This window comes from Mastigoproctus giganteus, chromosome 9 (assembly GCF_048544385.1).
Source record: "Mastigoproctus giganteus isolate SK-2022 chromosome 9, ASM4854438v1, whole genome shotgun sequence".
NCBI classification, from domain to species: Eukaryota; Metazoa; Arthropoda; class Arachnida; order Uropygi; family Thelyphonidae; genus Mastigoproctus; species Mastigoproctus giganteus.
Window position 1 is genome coordinate 113,889,497 of NC_143583.1, and position 15,610 is coordinate 113,905,106.

Below are 15,610 nucleotides of genomic sequence, written 5' to 3' on the forward strand. Positions count from 1 at the left end.
ATTATGAAACCAGATACCAAAGGCCTTTTCGCAGACTTAAACTTAATTAAAAACCCGTGCTGTTTGAAGCCATGCTAAGTGATGTACTGCTGTACGTGGTAAAAATCAGTAAAATTTTGCTGATAAATATTTTACTAAAAACTAAACACATGAAAATCTGCCACTTTAGATGCAATGCCCAAGGCAACCCCCTAGTACTGCTCAAAATACCCCCAGGGGTATACATGTACCCTAGGTTGAGAACCACAGCACTAGACAATCTGGATGTCTCCTATAGGGTTACCAAAGGGTAACCCTATATTACCCTTTGGTAACCTATAGGTTTACCCTTGGTGACTAGGACATATAGGTATGTTGAGGGTCTGATGGCTCCGGGGATTTCTCCCATCTCCGCGTATGTTCTATGTATCGAGTGACAGTACCACATGACCCATACATTATTTTTAAACCTCTGGCATAGACAGGGTAATGTCTATGTCCAAGAGACTAATTATACTCTGGCAGGTCCTGCCACTTACTTTCCTGGGATTTCGGTGACTAGGACCTAAAATAAAGGTTGGAGTTATCGCTGTTGATTTAAGTAAAATTGCATTTAGAAAGCGCTGCGTGGGGTTTTATGCTGAAAGAACTATTTCTAGAGAGCCTAAAAGGTCGGGCAAAATTTGATGTGATTTAAATTTGGACATGAGGGGCAGTCGCTGTACAAGAGAAAGTAATGGGAAGGAGGGTGTGGATGGGGGGATGAAATAGGAAGAAGGGGTCGGATAGGAAGGTGATCCCCCATTGCCCCACAACATGGGGAGGCGAGGAGAGGGAAAAAAAAAAATAAATAAATAAAATAAAATAAAAAAATAAAATAAAAAAAAAAAAAAATGGGGAGGAGAGGAGAAGAACAAATACCCCCTCCCCGGGGAAAAAAAAAAAAAAAAAAACGCACAAGGGAGTGCAGTTTTGGGTCGACAGTAGGCCAACCAAATCATCCTAAAGTCTTGACTTCCTGTTGTAAGCTGAGTTTTTTTTTTTTTTTTTTTTTTACTTGTTTGACCTGCATTCTTTCTAGTCGGGTTGCCTTTGGTATATTTCTATCATTATTTTCCTTCTAGAAAATAGATCCTGGGCATATTGACTGAGTGTCTAACAGTCTGGGTTCTTGGTTGTCTGGGATATATTGGATTGCTGTTATTAGGCGTAGTCATTTAGCATTTTAGCATTTAGCATTAGTAGAGGCATTTGATGCAAGAAAGTAAGCTTATGCAGCATCAGCCAAAAAAAAAAAAAAAAAAACCCACTTCCACTTCACCCCTCTGTTCGTTCAAAATACCTGTCCAGCTGAGCCTTAAACTTATTTAGGCTATCAACCTCCACCACAAGGGATGGCAGTCTGTTCCACCAACCAACCACCCGCTGGCTAAAGGCAAATTTCCGCACATCTATCCTACATCTGTCTTTGCTCAATTTGAATTTATGCCCTCTCAGGTGATTTTTCTGAGCTAGAGGAAGAATCCCATCAGCATTGAGCATGCTTAAACCATTCAAGGCTTTATACACCTCTATCAGATCACCTCGCTGGTGCCTAGTCTCCAGACACTGTAATTTGCAAAACTTAAGCCTTTCTTCGTAAGAGCACCCCTTTGTTCCATTCACTAATCTTGTTGCCCTTCTCTGTACTCGTTCCAGCAGCTCTACATCCTTCTTGAAATGAGGCCTCCAGACCTGTATACAGTACTCTAGGTGTGGCCTGACCATTGCCTTATACAATGGAATAATCACCTCCTTATCCCTGCTGGAAAAATTCCTGTATATCATTGACAATACTCCATGAGCTACTCTTGCAGCCCGTCTGCACTGTCAGAGAACTTCATATCTGCCTGCACAATCACCCCCAAGTCCCTTTCATTCTCCACCACTGTCAGTGCAGCACCACAGAGTTGATACGTTGCTCTGGGGTTGCTGTTTCCCATGTGTAGTACTTTACATTTGTCAATGTTAAACTTCATTTGCCACCTCTCAGCCCATCTGCTCAACCTTTCCAGATCCTGTTGCAGCAGCATAGTGTCAGTAGTGTCCTTGACAACCCTGCCAACCTTTGTATCATCTGCAAACTTGGACATTAAGCTTGATATACCATCATCAAAATCATTTATAAATACAGAAAACAATAATGGACCCAACACTGAGCCCTGAGGGACTCCACTAATAACATTAGTCCACGATGAGCAGTGTCCATTGATTACCACTCTCTGTCTTCTCCCCCTCAACCACCCCTTTATCCATAGCAGCAATTTGCCTCCAATGTCACACTGCTCCAATTTGTGTAGCAGTCTTCCATGTGCAACAGTATCAAAAGCCTTTCTAAGATCCAAGTATATAACATCAAAGTTATTCCCTGCATCCAGTTCTTTTGTGACTGCATCATAGTATCCAATCAAGTTGGTCAGGCAAGACTTCCCCTTAACAAAACCATGCTGTGTCTGAGCTATAACTGAAGTCTTGTCTAAATGATCCTGCAGTGCTTCTTTAACCAGTGCCTCCATTAATTTTCCTGGAACAGAAGTTAAGCTCACAGGTCTATAATTACTTGTGTCAGCCTTTGATCCTCCTTTGTGAATTGGGGTCACATTTGCACATTTCCAGTCTATGGTACCTCCCCTGAGTCTAAGGAAGCTCTCATAATTATGGCTAAGGGTTAGCTTACTTCCTTTGCTGCCTCCTTTAATATAACTGGATAGATCCCATCCACCCCGGGTGCCTTTCTTGTGTTTATCTTCAACAGTTTCTCCTCCACTTTACTCCCAGTTATTTCAAGATTCTGTAGCTGACTGCTAGAGTTGAATACACCTCTGGCATTCCCCTTGCTGAATAACTCCTCATGTGTGAATGTCGATGCAAAATATTCATTTAGTTTGTTAGCTACCTGAGCAGGATCATCAACAGTTGACCCATCAATATCAAGTGGACCAATCTGATTCATCCCCTTCCTTCTAGAGTTTACATAAGTAAAGAACTCTTTGCTGTTTTTCTTTGCATCCCTTGCCAAGGATTTCTCGTAATCTGCCTTCGCCTGCCTAACCTCCTTTGTAACTTGGTTGCATATCAACTTGTATCTATCATAGGCTTCTGTGTCATGTGTTAATTTGTAAGTATCCCATGCATTTTTCTTCTCTGCCATATGCCTCATTAGTTCATCTGACATCCATTTTGGCCTAAACCTTGAACAATATTTCTTAGTCGGTATGTAAAGCCTAGTAGCTTCCAAGATAAGTTCTTTGAATGCTTCCCATTTTGAGTTTGCTGTTGGTAACATCATCAGTTGGTCCCACTGTATAGAATTTAAATACTGTCTCATTCCATCGTAGTCGCCTTCACGGAAGCAATAACCCTTCCCTTTACCCCTAATGGTAGTTACCTCTTTCAGTAACTCCCACTTCAGCACACTGTGATCACTGCCACCTAGTGGTTCATTTATCTGCAGATTCTTAATGCATGAAGAATCACTGCTATTAATCAAATCAAGAGTATTACTCCCTCTAGTTGCCTCCCGAACATGCTGATGTAGAAAACAATCATCCAATAAATCCACAAAAGCCCTGCTAGTGTGTGAGTAACCAGCCCCCAAATTCCAGTCAATATCTGGGAAATTAAAATCTCCCATTATAAGACTCTCTGATTTACTGGCCCACTCTATTTCCCTGTACAGTTCCTTATTATACTCATCAGAGTCATTAGGCCTATAGCACACTCCTACTCTCAATTTTGATCTCCCAATGCTTATGTCACACCAAACCGACTCAACACTGCACTGTCCAGCGATGTCGACTGGCTTCACTTCCTTGGTTTTTATGTGTTTCTTAACTAATAGCATAACCCCTCCCCCCTTCCTATCCTGTCTATCCTTTCTGTAGACGTACTCCCCAAATTGCAGTTCTGCATCCCTTATATCTGTGTGACACCACGTCTCTGATATCCCAACAATATCTGCCTTTGATGTTTTGAGCAATACCTCAAATTCATCAAATTTATTTACTAAACTCCTAGCATTGGTGTACACACAAGTATACCTGCACCTGTTTCTATTCTTAGCTACCCTAACACAACCCATGTGTTTATTTGTACCGCAATGACTCCCAGCAGTCTCTGAAATATCCTGAATCTTGTTTTTCAGGCTTCTGCTCATTCCAATAGAAGCAGTGCAAGAATCTCTTTCACCTCTGCCAGTGGCTACTGTTAATCTATTCGTCTTTGTATCCCCCCAAGCTAGCAGTTTTCCGACCCACCTAACACTGCCTCGATAGCATCAGCAAATATTCTTGCACCCTTTCTATTTAAGTGTATCCCATCCCTGTAGAAGCAATCTCTCCTGTTAACAAGTACAGTCCAGGCTGAAAAAAATTCTACCCCTTGAGCCTTGCACAATCTTTCCAGGGCCGAATTGATCGACAAGGCTCTCATCATATACTCCCTCCTATCGTGTCTGGGCAGAATTGCAGACACTTTCAAATTCAACCCTAATTCTCGGCTTTTGTTCAACAGTGACCTGTACTTGTTAAGTAATTCTGCCGGTCTCCTACTCTTAATATTATTAGTGCCAACGTGTACAACTATATCACCTTTTGTGCCCTTAAAAGATGATATTCGCTCTACAACGTCATCAACCTTTGCCCCTGGCAGACATACCCTGGTCCTGTTCCACCTATCTTTTTTACAAAGCATGTTCCCCGTTTCCCTGACAATAGAGTCACCAACAACTACTAGTTCCTTCGGGACCAGCGCATTCTGCCTTGGGGGTTGTCTCTGTGTCACGCGATGCCCAAGTGCAAGCTCTGGCATTGATGTGGGCAGCTGAGAGCTTGATGGGCCCCTCAATTTAGTTCCTTCGAGGGCATCCACCCTGTCCTTCAAGCTCTCATATAGGCCCACAAGAACGCCGAGTTGTTGCCTGATATCGATACACTCCTTGCATCGCGCACACACAAAGACATCCCCCTTGGCAGTATCATGTCCCGTCCCCGATTGCTTTGCAAACATCAAGCAAACAGTGCATTTTATAAGGCTGTGAGTCAGAGGACAACTGCCCCCCTCAGTTCTGCTCTGAGCCACAGCGCTTCCATTAGCTTGAGCCTTTTAGTCGTAGGTCATCATACAAATCGCACTCAAACATTAAGTGTCTCCAGGACTCTGGGTTGCCACAGGGACAGTCTGCGTTATTTATGATGCCAAGTTGGTGAAGTTTAGCTTTAAATGGGCCGTGCCCTGTAAGGAGGAAGGTGGTATTTCGACCAGGGTGAAACCACGCTGGTGCCTTAGGGTACAGCTTGGTGACAGTGGGGAGGAATCTTCTGGTCACTGCACCTTTTTCTGTGTTGCTCCATCTCCTCTGCCAAATCTGGACGAGGTGGTCGGTGATTCTTCTCTTCTCACAGTTGCGGTCATTAGTGATGTCAATGGTGAGGTCATACATTGTAGCCGATATGTTTCTGGCAAGATGGTAGAGCAGACGTGCTAGTCGTTCTCGACATAGTAAGGAGGATAGTCCTCTGAATGGTTTCGAGGATCCGTTTATTCACTTCTAGTGCCGCCCTCATGTACCAGACAGGGGAGCCATATGTGATGGCAGGGATGAAGAGAGCTTTGTAGTACAGAGACAGGGTAGTACGTCTGAGTCCCCAGTCCCTGTGAGTGACTCTAGCGATGAGGGCCGCGTATCTTCTTATGTTTTGTTTAATATATTCTAGGTGTGGCTTGAAATTTAATTTTCTGTCCAGGATTATTCCTAGGTATTTAATCTGTTCGCATAGCTTAACTGTTTTGTTCTCAATCTTAATTTGTGGTGGTCTCCTTAAGTCTAGCATACCTTTTAGCAGCACCGATTGTCTTGTCGGGTGCTAGTTTGAGCAAGTGTAGCTTCGTCCAATCTAGCAGCTTTTGCAGGGCATCATTTGCCTGCATTTCTAAGGAGGATCTGCTGTCAGCCTCGATGGTCAAGACCAAGTCATCTGCATAGGCCTGGGCCTCCACACCACCCAGATCCATGGCGAGGAATTCGTCTAAGACAATGTTCCACAGGAGCGGCCCCAGGACAGAACCCTGGGGGCAGCCCCTGCGGACTGGGCGACTAAGGCATTTATATGGTGTGGTAACTTGCACTGCTCTATCAGCCAGGTAATCCTTCATGCAATAATAAAGATTCAATGGAAGGTTGGCAGCTCTGAGTCTCGCCAAGACGCTCAGCCACCAGAGGGTGTCGAATGCCCCAGCGAAATCCACTGCGATGACGAGGAAGTATTTCCTTTGACAATGGGTGGCTCTAGAGAGGAGGTTCTGTATTGCTTCGATAGTGGATTTGCCAGGTGTAAATCCATATTGCTTTGTTATGTTAGGATTTACTTCATTATAATGCCTTGTGATTCTGGTATGTAGCAGCCTTTCGAATATTTTACTGAGGGTTGGTAGCAGGGCTATGGGTCTGTAGGAACTAGGTGTCTCTGGTGGCTTTGTTGGGTTTTTTAGGAGCAGTTTTAAATTTGCCTTTTTCCACTGTAGTGGAAATTTACCTGCTTCCAGGCAGCAATTGAATAATTTTTGCAGTAATTCTGGTATATGTTCCATTGCTTCTTTTGCCATCTCCGGTTCAATTAGGTCCAGTCCAGAGCATTTCTTATTTTTTGCATGGCTTGCTGCATCCTGAATTTCTTCTAAGGTGAAGGGGGGTTCTATTTGGTCATTATTATAGCAATTCTTTGCTTGGCAGATAGCCTGCTGCTCATCTGTTAGTGTTGTTGGCAGCTCCTGAAGGATGTTGTCCAGGATGTTCCCAATCGACTCCTCCCAGGTTAAATTTCCTTGTGCTGTTTTGGTGGCTGTCACAACTTTCCCAAAGGGGTTTAGCCCAGTGGACTATCTAGCAGATGACCTGCAAATACCGTATTTTAGAGCTGTATCCTTGAAATGTAAGAAAGATTTGATCTCGCCATGATGCCCATCATAAGTTCAAAAGACATGAATCACACTGCATGATTTTCACAATCCAGAAGAGTGGCACCTTTCCATAGATAGTTTGAATAAAAATCAAATAAAGATAGTAAAAATAAAATGTGTTGCTTCATAATGGGAAAATACATCTATCGATTCCTATTGTGCACAATGTTCATATCTAAAAAGACTAAGAATGTGAAGCGTGTGTTAGAGATAAAATATGACTAATAAAATGGGATGTCTGTGGGAAGTTCATGATGCTGAGTTTCTTCTGAGTTTGCAAAGTGGTTTCACTAAGTTCTCTTATATTCTCAGGCTGACAGCAAGGTGATAGATCAGCATTACTACCCACTGAAGAGAATGGCCTCCCAGAATTGAGTTGCAGCCTGGCATACAGAGTGTAGTAAACAATCCTTTGGTTCAAATAAAGTCTTGCTTCCACTTCTCCATAACAAACTGGGACTGGTCAAACAATTTGTTAAAGCATTGGATTATCAAGGTGACACCATCAAACATTTGTAATTTGTTTCCAAAATTAACAATACACACTAAGCACGCACAGACTTGACTGAAGCTAAAAATTCAGATTTGAGGTCTGTGGAACTGGCACGACAATCACTGGAGCACAGATGTTTCAAGACTCTGTCTTTTGCTTCAGTACTTTTCTGTTTCTGACACAAAAGCGAAAGGTGGCATATTTATTGGTCCACAAGTAAAGCAGACTGCTCCCAAGAGCTGGAAGACAAACTGACCAATGCTGAGGGAAATTCTTTGCAGTCATTTCACCTTGTAGTGAATGTCTTTCTCTGTAATATTCAGTGTGAAAATTACAAAGAACTAGTTTATAAAATGATAGAAAATTATAGAAAAATAGGATGAAGAACGTTATTCAAGATGCATTACTTGCAGTCTCACTTTATTTTTGTTGGACCATATTTGAGTGCTATTACTGAAGAATATGGGGGGAGGGAGAGAGAGAGAGAGAGAGAGAGAGAGAGAGAGAGAGAGATTCCATCAGGAAATACAGTCAATGGAGAGTGGGTGTTTGGTATCTGTCTAGGCGGTGTTAGAAGTTTCCTTCAACTCTGCATTGTGACTGGTAATGAAACAAGACTCAGTAAAGCCAGTCTGTGTGCAGTGATGTGTTATATAGTTTACGTTGTATGACTGGCCCCTTAGCTACTAGGACGCCACAATTACCAAGAAGCTGACTTCTCAGTACCAATCTGCAGCACACAGAGCTGCCTCCATTGTATATTCTTATCAGGTGCAACCTCCCTCCACCTAAGCAAGACATGTCTTTCTACTTCACCCTCAAGGGCCTTGAGGGTGAAGTAGAAAGTACAGGATGAAAGTAGGGAGTAGGCATGAGAAAAAATAAGAGAAATGAGAGTATAGGAGTGGGTGGGATCCTCCAAGGCAGGACAGAAAAAAAATTAGAGAGCAAGTGGTGTTCCAATTTCCATTTCCTTTAGTGTATGTAATTGCTACACTTTTGAAATAAACTACAGGAGTAAACATCTCATTTTACAATGACAGTCATAAAGAGCTGAAATATGTACCACCTTGCTTGGTTCATCATAAACTATTCAACATTAAAATAATGACAGAAAGAGAAAATAATTTAAATCATATGCTGTCATTTTAAGTCATAAAATTTCAGCTGAAATTTACAAGATTTTTAGAAATATAAAGCTTATGCAGAAAAATTAAAAATGATCAAAATTACCAGCTCAATAGTTCAGTTCTAGTTTACTAAAAGAATAAGAGTTATTAAAAAGGTTTAGTGATGCAAGATTAAAAAATGGGTTCATTTTACATACAGATATGTTAAATAGTATCTTACAAGGTCTTCAATAATCTGAGTAAATTAGATAAATGGGCATGAAAATTAATTAAATAAAAACAAAAATAATAAAATTTGGGAGAAACAAGGAAAAGTTAAAGTATAAACTAAATTACCAAAAATTATAGAAAAGAGTAAGTTAATAATTTTGTGTAACAAGAAACAAGATGAAAGATTATAGATTAAATTAAAAAAGAGAATAAGCAAAGCAGAAAGTGTAGGGAGATAATTAAATAAATTCATTTGGAGCAAAAGAGAAATTAGCTAAAATAAAAAAATTAGCCATTAATAACAGTTCAGGTCTAATTTAACCTACAGAACTGAGTAAGAAATAAAACAAACTAATCAAAATTAGAATTTCGGAAATGAGTTTTAAGAAAAAATAAATGAAACAAATTAAGAAATAAGGATACACCTTGATGTAATAATATTCAATAAAAGGTTAATGAAGTAAACTTAAGATGGTAAAGGCACATAGAAAGGAAGGGAAATTATTTAAACACACATTTAAAGGAATGTTAACAGGCCTACAAGTAAAGCTAGGAAGAAGACAAGCATCAAGCAAGCATTAGAGTAGAGGAAATAGGACTGCAGAGAAAATTGGTGGATGAAAGGTTGTTATTCTAAAAAGACTGATCTAGTAATATTAATGACAAGGTAAAAGGAAGCAAGCTTATGCAGTGTTCACTTCCACAATACCAGATGGAAGTTTGCACAGAAAAAAAAATCTCTCTGGATGACAGCAAATTTTCACATGCCTATCCTGTAACTATCCTTTACCCAATTTAAATTTGTCTTCTTATATGTGTGTGCCATCAAAGAAAGAGTAAATGCAATCAGCATTTAACTTACTCAATAAAATCTTCTCACAGGTGCCTGGTTCCTTGACACAAATTTACAGAACAAATCTCTCTCTCTCTCTCTCTCTCTCTCTCTCTCTCTCTCTCTCTCTCTCTCTCTCTCTCTCTCTCTCTCTCTCTCTCTCATTTGTGCCCATGACTAATCTTGTTGATCTTCTCATTTAGGAAGGATGCAATTTTTCCTCCCCACTTTATTTGAGATACCCACCACTAAGATTTAAGCTATAAGAATTGAAGTTGCTCTTCCTTATGTATCAGAAATGCTGAAATGTAATAAATATTTCATAATTGTAAACATGACACTGTAAAAATTCCAAACGAACTTCTCCAAAATATATTCAACACTTATAATTTTATAGAAAAAATGTTCTCTGGTGCTTTAAATCTTCTTTTGGAAAACAAATAGCAGGGGATTTTGTTGATAAGAACTAAGATTTTAAGTACTGTGACAATTGGGAACTCAACTCAAACAGTTTGGATTTACTATTTGGGTGTCTATAAATTAATAATCTTAGAATCTTTTCTTATTTAAATTTAGTTTATAAATTTAGATAAGTGGCACAGTTGACTGCATAGAATGTGTTTTATCAAACTGTTCTTGTGCAGACATGTTACCTCATTTGGGATGCTTCAGCATTAACAGTTTATTTCAAGAGAACAACTGAGGTAATGTGTCAACTTTAGTTGCTGTTGGAAAACCATATTTTGGTAAGTTACAATCATCTGAATCCTTGAATAATACACACAGAAACAATAAAGGGAAAGTGCAATACACACATTTTACAACTTTTCAAAGATACTAATTCTGAGTTACTAGTTTAGTTTAGTGTATTTAAGAAAAGAATAGTGATGCTCGTACTATATAAAAAAAGCCTACAAACTTACCTCAGTATCTGAGTGGAATAAATATTCCCTCCTTTTAAAATTATCTCAAAAAGTAAAGTATATAGTGTAAATGATATAAACCTTTCAATTCTCACAAGATGACTGTTGACAGCTACACAACAGTACAGCCATGAATAATACAAACATTTTCATACCTGTCAGATTCTGTTGAGTTTCATTAGCTTCAAACAGGTAGTGGGAAATGCTAAATATGTTTAAAACTACTTTCAATGTGTTTGACATAAATGAGAGCAGAAATTTTAGGTGTAAGGGGTAAAGTTTGTTCTGCAGTTACATTTTTATTGCATAATAACTTTTAGAGTAAAAATAAAATAACAGTGCACAAAATGTATAAATTAGATAAACAAAAATACTTAACTGTTCCTTCATAGTGTTATCAATCTGGGTTTTGTGGCATTCATATGCTGCCTCAGCATCTACAAGTGACAAGAAAAATAGTCACAATAAGTGACAGGAAAAGAGTCAATACAATCACAACAATTTGACACTGAAAAAAATATTACCATTGTGTTCAGAATCCGATAAATATGTAGGTGGAGTTTTAAATTCTGGTTCAGAAGAAGCACTTTCTAAAGAAAAAAACAAAGTAAATATCTAATAATCCTGAATAAATTTAGAACAAAATGGAATTTAAAAAAATGCTGTATTAGTAAAATTATTATTAAGAATAAGTTTTGAAATGAGGGATAATAAAAGAAACAAGTATAAAGGGGATGGAAAAAAGGAACAAATGACTGCATATCATAGCTTATCAAGAAACCATAAAATGGCAGCTTGCTGAAATGCCTAATTGTCCCGGAACACAATTAAAATTTGTTAAATAAGGCTAAAAAGCAATACTAGAATTTTATTTAATTTTGCATGCACTTTGTGGCTTCTTGGTGTGTGCTTGTGTGTGTGTGTGTGTGTGTGTGGTGTGTGTGTGTGTGTGTGGTGTGTGTGTGTGTGTGTGTGTGTGTGTGTAAGCGCCGCACATGCTTGTGGGTGGCATGCCACAAATTTCATCACTGGAAATTTTCTCCCAAAACAAGCATTATAATTGAAATAATTGCCCCTATAACCTCTGATTTGTTATACACCAATGTAAAGTGATTTTATTGACAAGAAAATAAATTAAATAAAAACTATTTAGACATTTATTTACAAATAATTACAGAAATACACTGCATGCCAGATGAATGTCTTTTTATTGTGATTAGTGCTTAAAATTAACATTACAAATAAGATGGGGGGGGAGGGGGAATACACCAAGCAAATATGGTTGTGATACCATTAGGTCTTCTATAACAGATATTAGTATTTTGTTGACCCACAACGAGCTTTAATTATTGTCTTCCACCTGTCTAACATGGAGTGTATCAAATTCTTCATCTAATCACTGCTTAGTTCATGGTCCCAGACACAAATAATTGTTTCTTTTGCAATATTATCTTGCTTGATCACTTTTAAGCAACAATTTTCTGTCCAGCAGTTTTCAAATGGGTTTAAATCCAGTGCTGTTTCCTGGCCACAATTAGAATTGAATATTGTGGTCTTGCATGAAAATTAAAAGCAAAAAATTAATAAAACAGCGAGTATCTGAAATAAGTTAAAATTCATATATTCTAGTAATTGTATTAAATGATTATGTAACATTGTATAGGAGTGTGTTTTCAAGGAACAGAAAATACAATTTTCTGTTCCTTGAAAGGTCTAATGATGAGCAAAAGAATCTCCTTTAAATTTTTTTTAGTAGTCACCAATTAACAATAGTATTTACAAAATGTATTTTGCCCACTTCTTTGCTCATTACAATCTACACCATCTGGCCCAGTGGAAACCGTTTATTGAATAGAGTAAGAATAATAGGCTGCATTAGATTTACACGGAACATAATATTTATCATCTGATTAGGAGTTACATTTGGATTCTTCAGAGAATATTACAGATTCCCATTTCTCAGTCTTCAATTAGCATGTTCTAGTTTTAGTCTAGGTTAGTCATTTTTTCCCCCTCACTGATTTTGTCAATAAAGGGTTCTTATGAGGTTGATATGCTTTCCGACTACTCATCACAAGTCTTGGTCTAACAGTCCTATGACTTGAATTTACCCCAGTAAGTTCCTTCCACATGGATCTGAGGTATATGTAGTACTCTTCTCCCATATGCTTTTTTTTTTTTTTTTTTTTTGTTTCTTCTCTCCTTCTCTCTCTCTGATATATAAAATATGTATACTTCTTCACAAGCAAGATGTTCATGAGTCTTATGTAACAATACACACGAAGCATGTACAGACTTGACTGAAGCTAAAAATTCAGATTTGAGGTCTGTGGAACTTGAACGACAATCACTGGAGCACAGATGTTTCAAGGCTCTGTCCTGTGCTTCAGTACTTGTCTGTTTGAGTTTGGTTCCAGATTTCCTCTTGACATTTCTGGTCTTACATTTCTTTTAATGTAACCCTAACAGAGTACGGTAGTTACAGCTAACTTTTGCAGTTGTATGGTGACTATAAAAGCTATCCATATGAAGAACAATAATTACACTTTTCTTCCTTGGAGTTAACCAAGTGTATGCCATACTGCTGATTAATAAGAAGCAAAGATAGATAGCTGTTGTTGTTTGGTTTTTAGGAGCATTAGCAACTAAGGCCATATTGCTCCGGGATATGCGGTGGTCATTCCCTGACCTTTCCGCATTCTCCGTATTTGGTGGTGACGGGCTCGAACCCCGGTCTAATCAAGAAGCGTGTGCTACGCACTGCTGCTCCTTCCCACCTGGCTACGGAGGCGCCTAGATAGATAGCAACAGATGGATGCCTGGGTATGCCAAGCTCATACTCACATCTGGTGAGTATGGGCTTGGCACACCCAGGGTCCTGAGCTAGGTATCATCATTCGGCTAAGGTAAAGAAAGCCCATATGAGAAGCATGCAAAAGTTCAATGAAATTTACCGGTAAAAGTACTTTGCCGTTGTATTGTTGCTCACTAGGTAAACAGACAGTGGGTGTTATCAGTCTGGAGTAGAAGTTGAATCCCATGGGAGCTTGAAACCCTCCTGAAGTGGGGGGGGGGTAACCTGACCTTTTTTCCTTAGAATCACTAATTAAATCACGAACAGTCATATTGGAAGTTCTGGTGTCGTAAAAAATGTTCGTAACGTAGTTTCACTGGTAAACTTTTTAGAAGTTTGCCATGCTTCTCGTGTGGGCTTCCTTTACCTTTGCATTTTTTTTCTTAATAAACAATTTATCCACTAGTCCACCAGTGATTCTAAAGAAAAAAAGGTCAGGTTACCCCCTCCACTTCGGGAGGGTTTCAATCTCCCATGGGATTCAATTTCTACTCCTGACCGATAACACCCACTGTATGTTTACTGAGCGAGCAACAATACAAATGCCGTTACGGCAAAGTACTTTTACTGGTAAATTTATTGAACTTTGGCGTGCTTCTCGTGTGGGCTTTCTTTACCTTTGTCCATCATTCTTCTCTCTTTCTTAGTGATTCCCTTCTCTCTCTCTCTCTCTCTCTCTCTCTCTCTCTCTCTCTCTCTCTCTCTCTCGGGCAACTCAATTTTTTGGTTAATGCAGCAAAAGCTTCCTTGCACCATATGGCTAATAACAATATTACAGAATGACAATGCAATGGCACACTAGTTTTACATATAGGATAGTGTAAAAATATCTTGAGATGACAATTTTACAGAGAAAGAGTGTTAAGGAAATATTAAACTTTGAGAGGGTAATGCAAGTTTTATGGCTGACACTGTGGTACACATTTATAAATGTGGTACACACCCCATAATCAATTTATTCTAAATATTAAAATAATTTGACAACTAAATTAGGAAAGTAACTCAAATTTCAATTTTAATTAATTATATTAAAACATGTACTTATTTTATATAAATATTTTCATTATAGCATAAAATACTGAAATATACAAATAAATGCTATTACCATGTGGCTTTAAAGACTTTTAATCAGATTTAATACAAACACACAGTGCCCAAAATAGAAGTTAACATTTTCCATCAGAAAATGTGAAGAGCAGAAAAAGTTGGAAGCAATGGCTGATGCTGGTTAGCAAAAGCCGATTAAAGGTGCACAGTCTATCTTCAGTAAAAAATATAAACTAGGAAACTTGAAAAATTAAATATGATAATGTTAATTTTATGCATTTCCCAATTTACCACTGAAATGTAACAGGCAACTTTTATATTACAAATTATACAATGTTGTATTGTTTCAGGTAAGATGCCATTAGTAGACTACATATTTATTAAAGTACATCTGTGTCCAAAGCAAAAATAGGGAATTGCCATCATCATCAGCCATTTTCAATCCACTGCAGGATGAAGGCCTCTCCAGTAACTTTCCAGTTCTGTTTTGAGCACTGGCCATCCATTTACTACTCACAACCTCATGAATTTCATCTATCCATCTCCGCTTTTATCTTCCAGGTTTTCTTCTAGCTCCTCTTGGGTACCATTCTGTTATTTTCTTAGTCCATCTGTCATCATGTCTTTGAGCTATGTGTCCTGCCCAAGGCCATTTTAGTTTTGATAAGAATGTCTTTACTTGAGTTTACTGCCTAATCCATGTGTTTCTCTTCTTATCTAACAGTCTGATTCCCAATATAATTCGTTCCATTCTTCGCTGTGTAGTTCTCAACTTCTCTTCCATTCTTTTGGTGAGTGCCCAAGTTTCACTTCCATAAGTCATGGTGGGGAGTATACATTGGTTCATAATTTTACATTTCAGACAAACTGGGATATTGCTCTTCAGTATGACTATATTTCCTGAATGCTATCCATCCAAAATTTATTCTTCTCTTGACTTCCAGCCATTTATCATTATTACAGCTAATAACCTGTCCCAGATAAGTATATGACTCCACCTTTTCAATTACTGCTCCTTCAATCATTATTTCCCTTTCTGTGGCATGCTTGTTCATCACTACTTTTGTTTTAGCCATATTCATCTTTAGTCCAAAATCCTTACTAACTGTGCATAACTGATTAAGATTTTCTTCTAATTCTTTGGGA

The 15,610-nt window shown here is 38.6% G+C and overlaps 1 protein-coding gene across 1 annotated transcript in view; it reads right to left on the minus strand.

Annotated features, from left to right (window-relative positions):
• Positions 1–15,610, minus strand: part of LOC150080654 (targeting protein for Xklp2-A-like) — a 231,563-nt gene that overhangs the window by 184,370 nt on the left and 31,583 nt on the right. The window contains exons 3-4 of the mRNA XM_090380773.1: positions 11,088–11,153; positions 10,943–11,000 (exon numbers count right to left, since the gene is read on the minus strand). Of these exons, the coding sequence (XP_090236899.1) occupies positions 10,943–11,000; positions 11,088–11,153 (124 nt within the window). The remainder of the gene's footprint in view (positions 1–10,942; positions 11,001–11,087; positions 11,154–15,610) is intronic.